Source organism: Podarcis vaucheri (assembly GCF_965113315.1).
Source record: "Podarcis vaucheri genome assembly, chromosome: 5".
Classification (NCBI taxonomy): Eukaryota; Metazoa; Chordata; class Lepidosauria; order Squamata; family Lacertidae; genus Podarcis; species Podarcis vaucheri.
In genome coordinates this window covers 67431890-67451423 of record NC_138763.1, presented here as the reverse complement: position 1 = coordinate 67451423, position 19534 = coordinate 67431890, and the positions used below count along the sequence as shown (strand labels likewise).

The 19534-nt window shown below is 43.3% G+C and overlaps 1 protein-coding gene across 1 annotated transcript; it reads right to left on the bottom strand.

Moving 5' to 3' along the window:
• Positions 1 to 994: 994 nt before the first annotated feature.
• Positions 995 to 16976, bottom strand: ANKRD22 (ankyrin repeat domain 22). The gene is made up of 6 exons (XM_082222238.1): positions 16776 to 16976; positions 7171 to 7366; positions 5808 to 5911; positions 3862 to 3939; positions 3047 to 3145; positions 995 to 1427 (listed from the first exon to the last, which is right to left on the bottom strand). Exons 1-6 carry the CDS (start codon positions 16794 to 16796, stop codon positions 1350 to 1352), a joined length of 576 nt encoding a protein of 191 aa, XP_082078364.1. The 5' UTR covers positions 16797 to 16976; the 3' UTR covers positions 995 to 1349.
• Positions 16977 to 19534: the final 2558 nt, after the last annotated feature.

Here is a 19534-nt window from a genome sequence, read left to right as displayed (position 1 = left end):
TTTAGTTAGTTTGCCCTTGATGCAACTATGTTGTTGTAACAAGTTACATATATGGCAAAACAGCACAGTGCTTCCCAAACTTGGGTTGCCTGCTGTTTTTTGGACTACAGTTCCCCTCATCCCTGACCACTGGGTTCTGCTAGCTAGGGATGATGGGAGTTGTAGTCCAAAACAGCTGGAGACCCAAGTTTGGGAAACACTGACATAAATAATCTTGGGATTTCTTTTTATTAGTGCTTTTCTTCTAGAAAAAAGGTTCTGGTACTACATACCCTTGAGTACCCCCAAGAGGGGAACCCACTGCTTTCTACTTTACTATTGTGTTGTTGGTCAGAGAAGAAAACAAACTTAATTAGCTGTTTCCTGGGTTTCTTCCCAAACTTGGGTTGCCTGCTGTTTTTTGGACTACAGTTCCCCTCATCCCTGACTACTGGTTCTGCTAGCTAGGGATAATGGGAGTTGTAGTACAGCTCACAGCTCTAGATGGAAAGATGTATCTTTTTGACATTTGAAATGCACAGGGAGAGAGAAAAAAATCCAAACAGCACAATCTAAATAATCTCTGGGCATCTAAAATTGCTCGCTTCTTGGCTCCTTCAGTCTTCCGGAGAAAGGAATGGCCTGTCAACACAGCTAGCAGCAAATACTCCCCAGATTATTTTTTAATAAATATTGAAAAGAAAATGATATCTCCTATTATCATTTTGTAGATCTCTGCTGTTCAGTCTTCTGTCTACTTTCAACCTGTCAACCACCCTGTCTGAATTCCCTCTTCATTTATCACCCTACTTCCCAGGTCCTTAGTGTGGTTTTGTTTCTACTGGGAGTGGGAACAGTACAATGTAGAAGAGACAGAGATATTCAGCTTCCCAAGTTTTCTGCTCCTGCCAAGGCATGCCCACACAGCCCTTTGCTCTGCCATTTATGATGCCCATGTCATAAATTGGCAGCTCTTTCTAATTCTATGTAGTTGAGAAAGCACACCTTGTGTAAAAAAAAAAAAATACAAAATAGATCTTTACTGATTAATCTGTTTCCAGTTGCAACTGCTACAGATAGTATACATCAAATAAATAGTATTGTTCATTCTCTTTATAAACATACTTTGGTACAGGGGGAATGAAAATAATGAATAGCTCTTAATGTTCATAATGTTAACCATGTGCTTCTGGTCAAATCATAGCAGCTATTCATACGGAGCGGCAGATTTTAACACAGTCCATCTATGCTGTATAAACTTGGTAGCTGCTGTAAACATGAGGTTACTATAACATGTCAGTACTGTGGGACTTATTATTGCCCTCATAGATTCCTCCCCTGACTCGGGCTTGACAACATCACATTATGGCCTAAGTATCCTTCCTTAACATGTTTTCTATGTTGGTGAACTTTAATCTTCTTGCTATGTCAAGTGGAGTCTCTCCTTCCTGTAAAAAAAAGAGATAAAATAAGCAACGATAAAAATAATTCAAGACCGTAGTACCTCTGTGTGTGTCTCTCTCTCTCTGTGTGTGTGTGTGTATTAATAGATATTGCTGAGCAACAGGGCTAATCTTTGAATATGGCTTCTTGTGTGAAATGCAATTCCTTCAGATTAGGGATGGAAAGATTTCCCCGTTTCAGTTCCCTCAAGTTTTTGAGTCTTGTATTCAGTTCTCCACATTGCTTGGCAATTTGTACATTTATCTGGAAAATCTTCATGAAAATCCACCAGCATTTCAGTACGAATCTCATACTTGTTTGTATGCAGCTTTGACTTAATATGCATGTTTTTGCCAGCAATTTCTCCTAATATAATTCATTTTTGTATGTTATTTTCACTTGTATTAACTTTAAGGTACACTTTTAGATACATTTTCCCCTAATATATGCTTCTCTGTAAATAATGGAGAATGAAATACTGAAAGATGGATTAGTGAGAATTTTGAAGGGTGGCTGTATTTCAGCTCTCACATTTTTTCAGAAAGTGCAGATTGGATAGATTAACCTTTAATAATGAACAGAATCAATCTTCTCCCCTATTCCTACTTCAGATAGTGCCAGCTGTCGCCAGCTGTGGGTTCTAGAGTGAGGGAGAATTTCTCCACTGAAATTAGTGGGATTTCTCTTAATAATTCCCAATTGTTTATCCATTTTGAGATCAGTACAAAAGAATTGCCACTGGAGGAAGCAATTTTGATCAAAATATTCCCAGTCTTGCTAATATGAACACTTAATTCTTTGTGCAAAGGAATAAAATACTTCTGCTTTTACAAAAGCTAATGACAGAAACAACACACACAAAAAGGAAACAAGTCAAATGCTTTTCCTCAACAAAGGCACAGCTTAGTATTGTGGGTCTCTGAACATGGAAAAAGAATATTTGGTGTCTTCATTCTGAAATGCAATATTGCTCACCTTGCAGAGGATTTGAGATTATTCATGGCCAAGAGAGAATGGTCATTTTTATGTGAATTTACAAAAGGATTTCTGAGGGCTCCAATTCAGCTGGTACAGGTGTTCTTGAGAGCAGATACAGTGTGTGAAAAGAAATCCATTCAAAATGAATAGTATAATCCTGCATGGTCCAGCTCTTACATCTCTCCCATAATCAGCTGCACATTTCAGTTTACAGTTGAATGTTTTTAGATGGTAAAAATTAAATTAGAATGCCCAAGGGTTGAGATTGTTTAAAAGATGTAAATCAGGGATGAGAAACATAAAGCTCTCCAGATATTGTTGGACTTCAAGCTGCATAGCCAATAGATAGGACTCAGGGGTGTTGGGAGTCCAACAACTAGTGACAGGCCGTAGTTCCCCATACCTGATATATGGGAACTATACAAACATCAAGGCTTTCCTCAATCAATTACATGAGAAACAAATGATGAACAGCCTGGGTCTTCCAGAGGGACAAAGCAGTGCTGGCCATTCTAGAAATGGACAACTACTTGAGACAGCAGGTTCTCCCTCAACGATAGTTGGTACCATCCAGAAGAGAGGATGAACCAGAAGCCTAGTCAAAGTCAGTCAAAACTACAGCTGTGTTAAGCTCTGACTTTCTTACCTTGTCCTTTATAGAGAGATCAGAACCTGCTCCTACAAGTAGAGGAACAATGGATGGGTTCTTCATTTCACAGGCATAGTGGAGAGCTGTCCTTCCTGACTGAAAAGAACCAAACAATTACCCTTGGAAAGATATGCATTATTATAGAAGCAGATGTTTCAGTCATGTCCTAATGCTTCTCTGTTAATGCATCCTTTATTTCTAAAGGAAAGGGGAGCTGTGAGCCTTGTAACTTTGTAGCTGTGTTATGCTTCTAATGATTTGGTCTCTTTCCCCCCCCCCCAAACAATAAACCCATAATGGTTTACTCCAACCTCTGCAGTTTTCCCTGTGTCAAAGTTTAACCTTCAGCTTTCTTAGGACGTGGACCTGTCCTCTTACACTTTGTAAAACAACTTGCACCCTGATGGAATGGTGGTGATGATTAGGAATGCATGTTACTGTCCTACAACTAGTAAGTGAGGGCTGCTGAAACAGAGTAGGGTGCCACAAGTGCTATAGAAAACAAATGATTTAAATTAACGGCCTCTGTGAGTCCAAACTACACATTTGCAGAGGATGCCCCACATGTTTTTTCCCCCCTGCTCTGGATATTTCCACACACACCCCTCTCTTCTTTGGGTATGGTTTTACTTTTGGCCTCCACAGTTAAGACAGACACACCGTTAAGACCATATCCATGGAAGACAATCTTACTCAGCTATGAGTGATTGCCAAAAAAGAAGACGACTTTTTGATCACTCCTAGTGCAAAGAGCTGGGGATCCCACTATATCGTTGTCCTAGAATCCTCCAAGGATATATATGTCCACTTACATCATCTGTAACATTAACATCAACACCAGCTCTAAGTAGCATCTTGATAAGATTTTCATTCTGCTTACTTCTGGATACCTGTTCAACAGATGGGCAATGGGGCATTGTTAGAATGACAGTTTATATTCACAATGAGAAAACTCTCATACTGAGTTGTACAACAAAGAAAACTTACAGTATTTTTCGCTCTATAGGACGCACCGGACCATAGGACGCACCTTGTTTTAGAGGGGGAGAACAGGGGAAAAAAATTCTCCCCCTCTCTGCTCAGCGCCCCTTCAGCGAAGCGGCAAGAGAAATGGAGCCCTTCCATTTCTCCTCCCGCTTCGCGGAAGGGGCGCTGCGCAGAGAGGGAAAACTGTGCAGCGCCTCTCCAGTGAAGCGAAGTCTGGAGAGCAAGAGGGATCGGTGTGCACCGACCCCTCTCGCTCTCCAGGCGGCTATCCGTAAGCCTTCAGAGCACAGCAGGAGTTCCCGCTGCACTCCAGAGGCTTCAGGCAGCTATCTGCAAGCCTTTGGAGCACAGCGGGAACTCCTGCTGCGCTCTGAAGGCTTGCGGATAGCTGCCTGAAGCCCCCGGAGCGCAGCACAAGTTCCCGCTGCACTCCAGAGGCTTCAGGCTTCAGGCGGCTATCCACAAGCCTTTGGAGCACAGCGGGAACTCCTGCTGCACCCTGAAGGCTTGTGGATAGCTGCCTGAAGCCTCTGGAGCACAGAGGGAGTTCCCGCTGCACCAGGGGCCTTCAGGTGGCTTCAGCGAAAGCAACGCAAAGCCTCTGGAGCATGGGGGGAGCTCTCCCTCTGCACTTCAGAGGCTTCACGTTGCTATCGCTGAAGCCAAGGAGCCTGCATTCACTCCATAAGACACACACACATTTCCCCTTAATTTTTGAAGGGGGAAAAGTTTGTCTTATAGAGCGAAAAATACAGTGCTTCTATTCATGATGTGGAACTTTTTAAACATTTTATCAGTAAGATTGTATCAAAATCCCCCTAGCCTTCACCACTGAAATAAGCAGTTACTTAGTGAATGCAGTCTGTAGCAATCAAAGTTTAATATGCAATGTAAATTAGTCTGATGCTAAATTCACATGTCACCATCCTATGCAGGTATACTGTGAAGTGGGCTCCATTCATTTCTGTGCACTGTATTTCCGTTTACAAGAATGCACTACATCATGTTACATAAATTCTGTGTGAGAAGCATGTACATTTTTTTTAAAAAAAAAATGTCATGTGCATGCCTATTTGCTAGGAAGCTGTAATTGGCTTTGTGGCTTTCTAGTATGTATAGTCAACCGTAGAAAACAAGTTCTCTTGTCACATGTGACAATCACTCAATGCCTATGGGTGCACACTGGCTTTTGGAAATATTTGAACGGGCCCTGGTATGCCAAGGATGAGGGTCACTTAGGTCAAGGTTGATATCTTTGGCACACAAGCCAAGGTTGATATTTAATGGCTACAAACCAATATATGCATACTTTCTTTCTGTTCTGAGAGTGAGACAATGGGATTACCCAGTTGAGTTGATTTACCTTTTAGAGCAAGGGAGCACAAGTAATAGTTGGGTCCATAAAGTATGTTGTGAGAGAAAATATGTCCAGAAAATGGGGTGTGGGGCCAGTGAGGAACCTTGGCACCTCAAATTTCAGTGGCACCATGTGCAATGCCAAAATCCAGCATCCTGGTTCTCGCCTTCTATTGGATGTCATAACTGTGGCAGCCCAGAAGTTCTGTGCCTGGTGCTACCAAACCAGATATGCTCCCCTAGATCTGCTGATATCTTACAGCTTTCACCAACCTGGTGTCCTCTAGATATTTTGGACTACAACTCTCATCAATCCCAGACAAGGTGGCCATGCTGTTTGAATGTCACCAGGTTGGTGAAGCTTTGTGAAGGCTGGTATATAAAGATGCTATTTTCATTCTTTTGCTGAACTTACCATGAGCAGATACCCAAGAAGCATAACAGGCATTAAGATGATAATGAGCAGGTAGTCAAGGAAGCTGAACCGTTTTTTGACAGCGTAATGTAAACATGTTCGTTCTTTCTAGAGAGAAGCAGAAGAACTCGCATTATATTAGGCAAATAGCTCCAATTCCCTTCCATTTTATAAACAAAGTATGTTAGACATATTTGGGGCACATTTTCCTTCTTTTTCTCTATTAGAAATTGCCTATGAGAAATATGCCTTGGTAATGAACTGAATAAGAGCCAACAAACTGAAACTCAATCCAGATAAGACTGAGACACTGTTAGTGGGTGGTCCCCTAGACAAGCTGGGTGGGAGGTAACCTGCTCTTGAAGGGATTACACTTCCTCTGAAGGAGCAGGTTCATAGCTTGGGGATACTCCTGGATCTTTTCTGTCACTCGAGGCTCAGGTGGCCTCAGTGGCCTGGAGTGCCTTCCATCAGCTTCAGCTGGTGGCCCAGCTACGCCCCTATCTGACCTGGTATAGCCTAACTACTGTTGTCTATGCTCTGGTAACCTCAAGGTTAGATTACTGCAATGCATTATACATGGGACTGCCTCTGAAGACAGTTCAGAAGCTTCAGCTAGTGCAGAATTCAGAGGCCAGGTTGCTCACCAGAGCAAGATGGTTTGAACATATTGCATGGATCCTGGTCTGACTGCACTGGCTACCAATTAGTTTCCGGGCCCAATTCTATGTGCTGGTTTCGACCTATAAAGCCTTAAAGGGTTCAGGACTGCAATACTTCAAGGACTGCCTCTTTCCATATGAACCTAACTGGACTCTGAGATCGTCTTCTGAGACCCTTCTCCATGTGCCTCCTACTTGAGAGGTCCAGAGGGTGGCAACACAAGAATGGACCTTCTCTGCAGTGGCTCCCCATCTGTGGAATGCTTTCCCTAGGGAAGTTCACCTGGTGCCTTCATTATACACCTTTAGGTGCCAGGCCTTTGGTTGATTTGATTGACATCCTATGCCCTTTTAAAATGTGGCTCTTTGGGGGGGGGTTGTTATTGGGTTGTTGTTGTTATTTTGATTATATATTTTGTGGTTTTAATTTTGATTTTATTCTGTGAATAAGAACTGTGCATGTGGGAAAGATTTTGCTGAGACATACCTTCTTTAAACCAAACGTCTAAGCTGTGTCCGAGCATAAAATTTTTATTTATGGGAAAAGTGAATAACAGCATCTATCTTTTTCTGGATATTTGAGGATGTTAAGCTAATCAAATAATGAGTGAGAAGCTTACCCCCTCCGCTTCAAGGTATAGATCATATTATGACTTTAGTAACATAAAGGAATACCTCATCGGGTATACATTTGCTGAGACTTGCCTTATTTTTTATGTTTACATCAGCATTCATTTTCAGAAGATAATTGACAATTCTGTTGTGCCCCTTTTTGCAGGCACAAATCAATGGTGTGTCTCCTCCAAAGCTGTCCTGGACATTCAAATAACTGCTGTCTTCTTCCAGAAGGAGCTGCAGTTCATTGAAGTCATTATTATAAGCTGCCTGACAAATGGGCTGCAGAAGAAGAAGAGGTGGGAAATGAAGACAGTTCAACAAAGTGTCTTAGGTTAACAAACTTTTCCGATAGCCTTAGACTTGTGGTGTTTGGCTGACTAGACATGAGCTCACAGAGAGCTTTCCGTCTACCCTGACCAGTTTACTACAAAACCGCACATCTAGATTCTTCATTGAATTGTAGTATTGGAAGTAACCCTGAGGGTCAACTAGTCCAACTCCCTGCAATGCAGGAATCTCAGCTAGATCACACATGACAAATGATCATCTAGCCTCTTCTTAAAAACATCCAAGGAAGGAGAGTCCATCACCATGAATGTAGCTGTGTAAGATTTCCAACATGGCCAAGCTTAAGAGGAGTCTCGGTGTGCAGCAGAGTAGACAAATGAACACTTTACTGGCAACTGAAACTCACCTTCACTACAGTGTGATAAAAAAGGTAAAGGTAAAGGACCCCTGGGTCAAAGGTGACTGTGGGGTGCAGCACTCATCCCTCTTTCAGGCCGAGGGAGCCAGCGTTTGTCCAGAGACAGTTTTCTGGGTCTTGTGGCCAGCATGGCTTAACTACTTCTGGTGCAATGGAACACCGTGTCGGAAGCCAGAGCGCACGGAAATGCCGTTTACGTTCCCGCTGCAGCGATACCTATTTATCTACTTGCATTGGCTTACTTAGAACTGCTAGGTTAACAGGAGCTAGGACCGAGCAATGGGAGCGCACCTTGTCACGGGGATTCCAACTGCCAACCTTCTGATCGGCAAGCCCTAGACTCAGTGGTTTAACCCACAGCGCCACAGTGTGAACTGCCCCACATGAAAGAAAATTGTTACAGAACATACACCCATACTACTAAACACCCTTACCACCACACAAGTTTTCGGAATGCATGCAGACTTAAATATAGCAGAATAGAGAGCAAAACCAGATGAGAAGCTGCTACTTTGGATTGCATAATCAACACAAATAAAGCAAAAACACAAATGCAACTCCACTACCACCACTTCTTGATAGAAATGTTTGGAGTAGATCTGCCCACACAGTTTAACTTGCAGTTGCAATTTAAATCCACAGAGTGGGGCTAGCAGATTATAGCCTCCATTCAAAGGGAAACTGCCATAGTCGTGACTCATTTGGGGAATATGTGTCAGACTTGCTTCCTTCTGAATTCCTGTTTCAACACCAATGCCTAACCCCAAAACAAATCGAGTTTTTTTTGTGTGTCTGCCAAGGCTGTACATTGTACATTTAAAGCACATGTGCTAGTGAATGTGCATATATCAGCAGATTTTGTACACTCTCTGGTCTTTAGACATAATCCTCAACAGTTAATTGTAATAAACAACAACAATTGTTTTGTTATTTATACCCCATCCATCTGGCTGGGTTTTCCCCAGCCACTCTGGGCAGCTTCCCTCATATATAAAAACATAATAAAACGCCAAGCGTTAAAAACTTCCCAATACAGGAGTGCCTTCAGATGTTTTCTAAAAGTCAGGTAGTTCTTTATGTCCTTGACATCTGGTGGGAGGGCGTTCCACATGAGGTACACAGTAATATTTATCTGGAGCCCCAACCCTTTGTTCTTGTTGCTTATGATGGATGAGTCTGTGGTGTCTTTGTGAAATATGGCTTACTTCGTAAAGACTCTGCATTTACATGTATTCACACCTGAGTTTTGATGGAGGGAGTGCAGAATATTCTGAGTGCCATAAAATAAGATGATACTGCATACTCAACTCCTATAAAGCAAAATCCTCCCACCCCGCCTCATGTTTCTAAGTGAGGAGAAGCTACAGAGAGAGTCACGTGGCATTCAAAACTGCAGTCACAGTTTAAATCCACAGAGTGGTGCTAGCAGATTAGTCACCACTGGCTCAATCCAAAGGAAACCTTCACAGCTGAAACACCTGACACTAAAACATCCCATGTGCTTCCTTGTTCATCTCGCATACAAGAATTCTGGCACCTGAAACAGACCTTTGTATATAGCAGCAGGAAGAGGAGGAGTGCTGTGGCATCTTACAGACAAACTAGTTTATCATTAACTTTCAGAAGCAGTAAGAAGACTGAGAAAGTAGTGAGAGAATGCATACTATATATTCAAATGGACTGGATTCAAAAGCCACCTGAGCTCACCATGCAAACACAAAAACCATACATGTGGATGTCTGGAGAAAGAAGAATTGAGAGTAGCTCAGGGAGTGGGGGCTGAAGTAGCATCAGTCTATTTTTTGTCTCTCTCACTTTCACATATATCCTCTGCCCTGCCCTGTAGTAACCTGTGACATATTTTTTTAAAAAATACATTAAAGTGTTTATTTAAATAATTGTCCATTTGCAAATGTCTTTTATCTCAAAACACACATTTCAAAAGAAATTTGGAGATGAAAACTCTTTGGGAGACATTTGGGAACTGCAGAACCTCGTGGGGGGGGGAGCCATTCCTGGCACATTAGTCTGGGACAAGGGTAGCCAGTGTAGTGACCCTCCAAATGTGATGAACTACAACTCCCATCATGCCTTATCATTGGAGCTTCCGGCTGGGGTTGATGGGAGCTGAAGTTCCAAGACAGCAGCCGAGCACTACACTGTCCCAGACTAGAATCAACTGGAAGTCATTTATATACTGGCTTTTGCAGATCCCACATGTTCCAAATGGCCTGGGAGCTGGGACTCAGGCTTCCTTTCAGAATTTGCAAAGATCAGATTCCCCGATCATCCCTCATCTCCCAAGGTGCTGTTCAGTAACAGCAACAGCAGCAGGACATCCTCTTTCCTCACATGTGTAATACATATTACACTCAGGTCCAAATCTGGAAGGGCAGCAGGGTTGCATCAGAGAAGCAGTAAGGCCCGTGAACCAAAAAGTAGTACAAGACCTTTGGCAACTCAACAGGCTTCACTGCTGGCCACTGACAAACTATGGAGTCATCTGTCTTCAATCTTAGTTGAAGGGAATTTACTAAAAGAGCATTTTTAAAGTATATTTATTACACTAGTCAGAGCTCAGACCCTATTTTCCAGGGACAGTCCCAGATTTGCAGAAACCGTCCCAGTTTCTTACTGATCCTGGAATGTCCCACTTTTTCTTGGGACATCCCTATTTTCACCGGAGAATTGCTGGAGGGTATATGGCTATGCGAACCCTGAGCCAAGGAGATAAGTACAACCTTTAGAAGACATCTGAGGGCAGTCCTGTTTGGCGGAAGTGTATATATATAATTTTTTAATGCTTTTATATATGTTGGAAGCCACCCAGAATGGCTGGGACTACCTAGTCAGATAGGTGGGGTATAAATCATAAAATTATTATTATTATTATTACTATGGAATGGGATGTACCTATTTTCATTGAAAAAAATGTTGGAGGATATGAAAGCTGATTTGTAGCTCACTTGGAATCATTTAGCTGCCAGCAAGCTTCAATATTCTCCTCTTGCATAGGTTTAAGATTAAAATACAAAAAAGGGCATTCTTATGAACATTTGTCATGGTCACTACTTTATATGCTATAGTAATAGCATGTGATTTAAACACTTTATGTGGGGATGCCCCTACAGAGGCTTCCCTAAATGGCAGTGAGGCGCTGACAGTCCATTTGAATGTGACATGGTGGGGCACTGGGGATGCGCCACTACTCAGCCTGATAAAGGATAAAGGTAGGGTGGATTATGCAGGGATGGCAAGAATGGCTGGGAAAATCAGAAACCAGGAGGACCAAAACTTCAGCAAAGAATGGGAGAAATTTATATTATATTTGACAGACGACTGTAAACACTTGAACTCTTTGGCAGGTCTTAAATAACTCTTGTAATGTTACATAGACTTTGGACATAATGGAGGACTGGAAAATTAGGAGGGCTTATAGTATGCAGTTGAAGAAGTTAACTAAAGAACCCACAAAGGGGCAGAGGGAAGTCTAGAGATTTAAAAGAATCTTGTGTAATTTTTATTATTTTTGATTTTGAGTGTGAATGAATTTGTAAAATCAAATAAAAATTATTTATTAAAAAAAGAAGTGGGGTGAAAAACACAACGGGTGTAGGTCCCAACTACCAAGGAAGAAAAGGGGAAACTGGTGAACCAAGATACAGGCAAGGATGAGTCAGCAAAAGAGTCAGCAGCAGAAAGAATGAGGATGAATGGAAGCTCATGAGAGAGAAGAAAAGCAAAAGGCAGCATGTGAATGAAGTAGGAAAGTCAGACCATTCTGGTGAAAATGGAAAAGGGAGCTGAAATTGCTGCAGTTCGCATGTTCATCTGTGGTCATGAATGGAAATAAGCCAAACAAATTATTTTTAGGAGATGTAATTCTTTTACACACTGTTTTGACATTTCCTTTACATTGAAATCAAGGTAAGTTATGTAAGAGGTTATGTAACTTACATTGAATAGTGGATGGCGAGATGTTGTTGCTGGCATCCGTCTGTCTCGAGAGACAATGGAGTGTACCTCCAGGGGTGAAGTCAAACCGCTGTGTTATATAGCAGCACCAAAGTGGCCTCCCTGTGACACAAGCCTGGGCAGTATGTGTAGAGATCCTGGGCTTCCCAAACAACAAGACCCTCCCCCCTCTCTGAGGCTTGCTGATGTGGTCCAAAGTAAAGCAGAGCAATACATTAGGCACCAGTTTGGCTGCAGGAGGTGCCAGATGGAACTGTAGAAGGTGCCATCCAACTCTGTTAGGACTCCACTCCAGATTTGTTAAAATATACTCGGAGTCGAGTGTAGATTTCACGCTCTTTATTCAGCTCATAGTAGTGAGGAATGGGATTTCCCCTGAACTGCCTGCTTTATATACACTATTTACACAATGAGCCCCACATGATTGGCTAATTCCAGGATTCTCCTGTAGGCCAATCAGGTTGCGGATTCACTTCCACCTGGAGTTGGATTGGGTGGCTCCTGCAGACCAATCAGACTCCTGCATTCTGGATCCTATTGTTCTAGGACCAATCAGACTGCTGCAATTTGGATCCTATTCAACTCAGTACATAACATTTGTATAGGCTTTACTCCTCAGCTTTTTCTTCTCCTGAAGATATCCGGCAAGGCAGCAGAAATTTAGAATCAGAACTTTCCTTCTCCTAGATAGGCTACCTTCCCAGGTTCAGGAGCCCCATCTGCCCCTTACTTCCCTCTCCAGCACATGCAGAAACTGCCTTCTTGGTTGTTAGCCTTGTCCACTCAATCTGCCAGAGCCTGTCTTCGCATGCAAGGAAAGTCCCTAACTCATTGGGTGTTTGAGACCCATTGGCTACCCTCACCTGGTTTAGCTGGCCAATCAAAGCAGTTTCCTAGGGAGCAGATGCTGTCACATGCTGACAGCTTCTATAACAACAACAATAATAATTTTATTATTTATACCCTGCCCATCTGACTGGGTTTCCCCAGCCACTCTGGGCAGCGTACAGAATATATAAAACATACTAATGCACCAACCATTAAAAACTTCCTGATACAGGGTTGCCTTCAGATGTCTAGGACAGTGTTTCCCAACCGGTGTTCCGCGGCACACTAGTGTGCCGTGGAACGTTGCCTTGTGTTCCGTGGGAGGGAGGCGGGCGAGTCGGGCGGCGAGAGGCGGGGCGGCGGCGGCATCTCCTGCTGGATGCAAATCCAAACATGGCGGGCGCCTCCCTCGCTCCTTTGTAGGCGGACCATTGAGAGAGAAAGAAAAGGAGGCGAAAGAGCGAGAGAAGGCGCCTGCGCGAAAAGAGGAGCGAGCAGTGCGCCTGCGCGCCGCGGCGCCCGAGTGCAGTGAAATTCCGTGAAGAGGGGGGGGGCTGGAAAAGAGAGAAAGGAAAGATTTTTCATTTTTTTAAAAAAAAAAAAAAAGGAAGAGGGAAAGAGGAGAAAAAGCGGCAGAAGCTGAGGGGAAGGTTTCCGTGAGGGAGAGAGAGAGAGAAACGCGGGGCTGGCGGGACCCCTCCTCTTCCGCCACGCGTCGCCCGCCACTGCCTCAGAATCTCCTCAGGAGCGGCGGCGGCTGCTCCCCCTCGCCCCCTTCCTCCCCCCCAGCCACCTCCCAACCCCCGGACGAGGGACGCGAGGCGGCGCCACTGAGAGGACGGGAAGGCCCCCGGCGGCGGGGTCGGCTCGAGCAAGGAGGGGCGAGCGCTAGCCGGCTGGCTCTAGCCCGGCAAGAGGAGGAGGAGGAGCACGCCGTCGCTTCCACAGCGGCCGCCCCACACTCCCCTCCCCGGGCACCGGCGGGGAGAATGACGGAGCTCCAGTCCGCGCTGCTACTGCGGAGACAGCTGGCAGGTCGGTCCGTCCGTCCGTCGGGGCAAAACACACTACAGCGCAGGCAGAGGCAGGCAGGCCCGTCTCTCCTTGCCCCCCCTCGGACCTGGCCGGCCTGGGGTTTGCACCCCAAACATTCATGTCCACCCCAGCTACACAAGCCACACCTTGCTCTCAGTTCGATCTGTCAAATAACTCATCTATCATTCACATAAAGAACCTAGTCTATCCTCAAACGTCAGAATGTACCTCCTCTCTAGCTTCCCCCACTTCATCTAGGCACTTTCAGCCCTTACTTAACCCTCCCCAGCCTGCTTACTCTTCCTTCATTTGCTATAAAAACTAAATACAGAGAGAGAGACTGAGAGCTGTTGACGAAGAGCTACGTGTGTGTCTTTCTTCGATTCCAGCCAGAATATCAGCTTTGTGTTCAGCCAAACAGGCCCAGGTTGCGCACTGAATAAAGTATTTTATAATTTTTCATATTTCTGTTTACTTACTATTTCATAATAAAGTAATTATAAAATACTTTCTTTGTGTTTATTTGATTCCTATTAAAGAGAGTTACTTTATATATATCAATATAGGCACAGAGTTAATTTTTTAAACATTTTCTAATGGTGGTGTGCCTCGAGATTTTTTTCATGAAACAAGTGTGCCTTTGCCCAAAAAAGGTTGGGAAACACTGGTCTAGGAGTCACAGGTGAGAGCTGAGTTCAGAGTGGGAACCAAAGGTGGACAAACTACCTAAGAAGGAGCAGGACATGCCCCCCACCAGAGGTACTACCCCTCCCCTAACACTCCATGCACACTGTGAGATGAATAATGTGGTATTTTGTGGAAGCTGAACTGCAGTAGAAAAGAGACAGTGCTGATTGTGACAAATACAGGTCAGAATGGAAACTGCGGCCTTCTTACATCCCTAGTGTGAAGGTAGGGTCAGAAGCATACATAGGGTCCCTTGCACCCTTGGCAAGCAACTGTATTGGCACAGTCCCCCAGGGGCAAAAAATCACTTCACCACAATAGTCACATTAGAAATTCCTACATTTTACATGGCCCAAGTACTCAAGGCATCCAGAGTGAGAGACAGGCAAGGAGGAAGAGTGAAAACATTCACATGCCTTTGGGCCATGGTGCAAGAAGGATGGGAAACATCTTTCATGTTTGATCTCACCGCAACAGTGGCAGCACATCACCAAACTCCTATATGCCAAACACTCCATAGTCTCCAGTGGTCTACCTTGCCATTTCACTTACTACTTAGCTCCCAGCTCTTGTCAAAACTCACAACCTTGCACAGACAACTGGAAACAGATTTCTGGGGTGATTTTTGCACCCTTGCTGAGCCTGTGCCCCCAGCAGGGACCAATTTCATGAATCCTCTACTTTCTGGGTAGAGTGGGAGTCTGACATACAAGAGTGCAACAGTGGGGGAATGGAGGACAGAAAGGGAATGTGTATGTGTGAATGAGTGTGAAATGGAGAAGGTGGGGTGACAAGCAGAGTCAAATAACAAACAACAACAACAACCCTAGAAAATTAACAAGAGACAGGCCCAAGGCATTGACTAAAAGCATGAATAAGGAGAAATACTATCAGCTGCAATGTTAAGAGGGGCAAGATTGTAGCTGAATAAAAGTGAAGGGCAAGCATTATCAAAGCAGGAGGAAACAGATATGGGAAGAAGGAGGTTTGTAAAGTTGGGAGCATGAGTCTAAAAAACAAATAAGAGTGGATCTACTGATCAGAAGAGCTCTAACCTCACCAGGTGGTCCTGAACATAAGAGACACATGCTGGGGTTCTGAAGGCAGTTGTGACCCACAAGGAAGTAAGGCAGCAATGCCTTATACAGGAATGCATGTATTATGCACCTCCAGTAAAAACAAACAAACCTGGCCGTCTGCCTTTTGTATTGCAATAAAATGTGTGAGTAAAACAAAGAACACAGAGGCTAGATTTAAAAAACCCAGATCATTCCCTGAAATGGAATGCTATCCAACCAGACATGACAACTGGCTCATCTGTGTGTACGTCAGAAATGTCTTCTTCCCATTCCCATTTAACAAGCATTCACATTTTCTTCACATGCTGTACATTTAGATAATGATCCTTTAAAATGTAGAAACAGGTTTTTCTTGAGCAGTGCAGTAGTGCTACACCCCAAAATCGCAAATACCAATAAGTTTTTCTCTAAATCTGGGATTAAATGTATACGGTGTTCTCACACCCTCTAACAGGAATGCTTTGGTTCAGGGTCCCAGGCAGACAGGCATGCTCTCCCCCAGGATATTACAAGCTGAAAGAGGTTCAGGCAAGCCCATGCATTGTGCTGCTCCAAAGTTTTCTGGTTTTCTTTTCCAAATGATACTCAACATTCCAGGGCTCCTGGACGTCACTGAGGTTACTGTTTCCCTCCTTTGATTTTTGTTTTAAACATTTAATGTCCCTGCATATTTTGGGCTTCTCCAAAGAATGCTGATACACCATCTGCTGTTTCTTAATGACTCCCTGTCTATCAGCACTCAACTGTCATTAATTAAGTTCATTAATAGGGGGCAATATTTTTACAAATGTATACAGATAGCTGACGCAAAATTACACAATTGTTTAAATATATAGTTTGGGTTTTTTTTAAAAAAAAAACCCACTGGATTCCCCCCCATCAAGCATTATATACATTTTATAAAATAAAATAATTATAATTTATTACAGTTTTTTCTTCTTTTTAAAATGAGGGCAATTTTTGTGCGTGTGTGGCTTGTTTCATTAAGGTTCACAGGCCAGGACTTGAACTAAGCTACAGGATGGATCTAATGTGAGGTGCGCATGAGGAAAAAGCATTGCTTTTCACCATTCCCCCCCCTCATTAATAAACATCTACAGAAATATCCCTGTTGAGGACTCTGGGAAAGAATGCCCAGTTCATGCTGTTTAGCTGCCATAAACCACAACATTCCTTCAAATACCTGCCCTTGATATCTGTAATCTAATTCACTGTATGAAAAACTGGTTATTACACCTACTATGATTATGCCCTAGACCCTCAGATCACTTTTAAAGTTACACTTGAGGAAGCACTTAAATAAGATTTTATAAATCCTTTGAAACAGACCTGCTAGACTTCTGCTGTATTCTAGCAGACTAGGAAACGCCTTACATACCTGTGAGTATAATATCCCCATGGCTTTTTTGTATATTGGGATTCTGGCTGGAATCCTCTGCTCCTTCGTGGATTAGCAGGCTCTTGACTTTGTATTGTCCTTCAATTTGATGAAAATGTAACCTGCAAAGTCCTTCAACCGAGCATTCTGAGCAGCAAACAGGCTCAAGTATTGTACAGTACTCAGCTCCCAAGTGCTTCCTACTGTTGGCTGCAAGTTGGCTTTCTTAATCAGCCACACCGAGAGCCAATGGTGTGCTTAGAGGCCCTGCCCAGTGAGGCAGAGGTGAGTATTGCTTTGCAGAAAGGTTCCCACATCTCAGTAGTACAAGTTACAACAGAAAGAGAGTTGGCTCACTCTTGTCAGTTTGGCAACATAAATTAGAGGTTTCCTTAAAGGAAGCTGTTGAAATAAAAGCAACAGAAACATTAAAACCTCTTTCAGTTCATACAATGTGTCTTTAAAGAGGACCAAACTAGCAAAAGAGAATGAAACTGTAAAACCAGAAATGGCAGAATGATTACATTGTTATTTGAGGAGATACAAGCAGCTGCAGACAAAACGTAATGCACATGAATGCCAAACACAAATATATATATATATATATATATATATATATATATATATATATATATATATATATATGCTTTCGTAGATTTTCACGGGTACAGGAATGCAGGTTTTGGTGTCTTCGGGTGTCTTCCCGTGTAAGAGTCGGGGTGTCTGGGCGACGTTTCGACGAGGTCTCACTCGTCATCTTCAGGCTGGTGCTTTCGGCTTCTCTGTTCCAGTAACAAGAAGCCGAAAGCACCAGCCTGAAGATGACGAGTGAGACCTCGTCGAAACGTCGCCCAGACACCCCGACTCTTACACGGGAAGACACCCGAAGACACCAAAACCTGCATATATATATATATATATATATATATATATATATATATATATATATATGCTTTCGTAGATTTTCACGGGTACAGGAATGCAGGTTTTGGTGTCTTCGGGTGTCTTCCCGTGTAAGAGTCGGGGTGTATATATATATATTTGTGTTCCAGTAACAAGAAGCCGAAAGCACCAGCCTGAAGATGACGAGTGAGACCTCGTCGAAACGTCGCCCAGACACCCCGACTCTTACACGGGAAGACACCCGAAGACACCAAAACCTGCATTCCTGTACCCGTGAAAATCTACGAAAGTTCCAGTAACAAGAAGCCGAAAGCACCAGCCTGAAGATGACGAGTGAGACCTCGTCGAAACGTCGCCCAGACACCCCGACTCTTACACGGGAAGACACCCGAAGACACCAAAACCTGCATTCCTGTACCCGTGAAAATCTACGAAAGCATATATATATACACACACACACACACACACACACACACACACACACCTGCCCAGGCACTCATTCAAAAATTGTGACTTCTGCACGAGAATTACCATATTTTCCCATGTATCAGACTATGTCAAAAAGTAGGGGGCGTCTTATACACGGATACATCTCTCCCCATTTTCTTAAATCTGAGTACCTCAAAATAGGGGGCATCTTATCCATGGGGGCATCTTTGTACTGTGCTAACAGGCATTTTACTTTTAGCCACCTGCATCCTCTAAATATTGTAGGAATAGCAATATAGTTCCCTCCAGGTGTTGCTGGAATACAAATCCATCAGCCCCATCCAACATTGATGACGGTTGGGAATTATTGGAGTTGTAGTCTACATCTAGAGGGTACTATCCTGACTATACTTTCTGAAAGTAACTTCAGCTTGACATTTCTGCATTGCAGGGAGTTGGGCTAGATGACAGTTGGGGTCGCTTCCAACTCTACAATTCAATGATGTGATGATTTCTTGTTGAGTTTGGCAAAGGTTCTGGTTGCTCATTTTCACTGTGGAGTGAGCACGGATTTATTAATGCTACAACAAAACACTCTTAGGTCTTGCAAAACAAGTTCAGCAGTCCCACCCTGGTACTCTTGCATATTTATATTTACAAGATCATCTCTTGAGTGTGAGCCCAGTGAGGAGGAGCTGATCTGCCCCAAGGCTGCACTGATCAAAGGCCTTTCCACCTTCTCCTAGGGAACTACTCTATGGAACTAAAAAGGTTTCAGTCATCACTCAGATGGGGTGGGGGAAACTTGGTGGGTTTTTTTCGGCTTAGCAAAAAGGAATTGGTTGCTACTGCTTATACGGAAGGTGAGAACTGACACCTCCAGTCTAACCAAGCCAGTCTATAATTATGTCCTTTGTTTAGTACACAAGATTGGCAGATAGCTAGTAGTTCTGGCTTCAATTCCATTTACTGCTTTGGAACTTTGAAAGCACCTTTCAAACTTAAGCTGTATGGCCTTATGTAAGTTTTCTTAGTAGTTCATCCTATTGATTTCAGACACATTAACATGCATTAAATATTCTTAGGCTTGCAGCATATTCCTAACCAGGTTTATTCTGTAATAAATTTCACTGCTATCCCCAAAATGATGGACTTTCTTTCCATCGGCCATCTGCCATGAATGTGTGAGTCGATATTCCTGCATTGCAGGGGGTTGGACTAGATGACCCCTGGGGTCCCTTCCAACTGTACAGTTCTGTGATTCTAAATAACACCCCGATCTAATACAGACTTATGTGCATGTAAGCTCAATTCTTTCAGCTCCACCTACCAGCAAAATGTAGATCTATTCATGCAGCTTTAATGTTTAAAAGGTGACTAGGATCAGCTCTTCAGCTGCAGAACATGTGGCTGAAATCACTGGCCTC

Bases quoted from the DNA above. Each gene is read 5' to 3' on its own strand.
- ANKRD22 (XM_082222238.1), bottom strand. From the start codon at position 16,796: ATGGGGATATTATACTCACAG. The intron at 3,146-3,861 runs GTAAGTGGACAT...GGTTCTTTTCAG, and splicing joins ATGTTAATGTTACAGATGAT to TCAGGAAGGACAGCTCTCCA. The intron at 1,428-3,046 runs GTAAGAAAGTCA...TTTTTTTTACAG, and splicing joins ATCTCTCTATAAAGGACAAG to GAAGGAGAGACTCCACTTGA.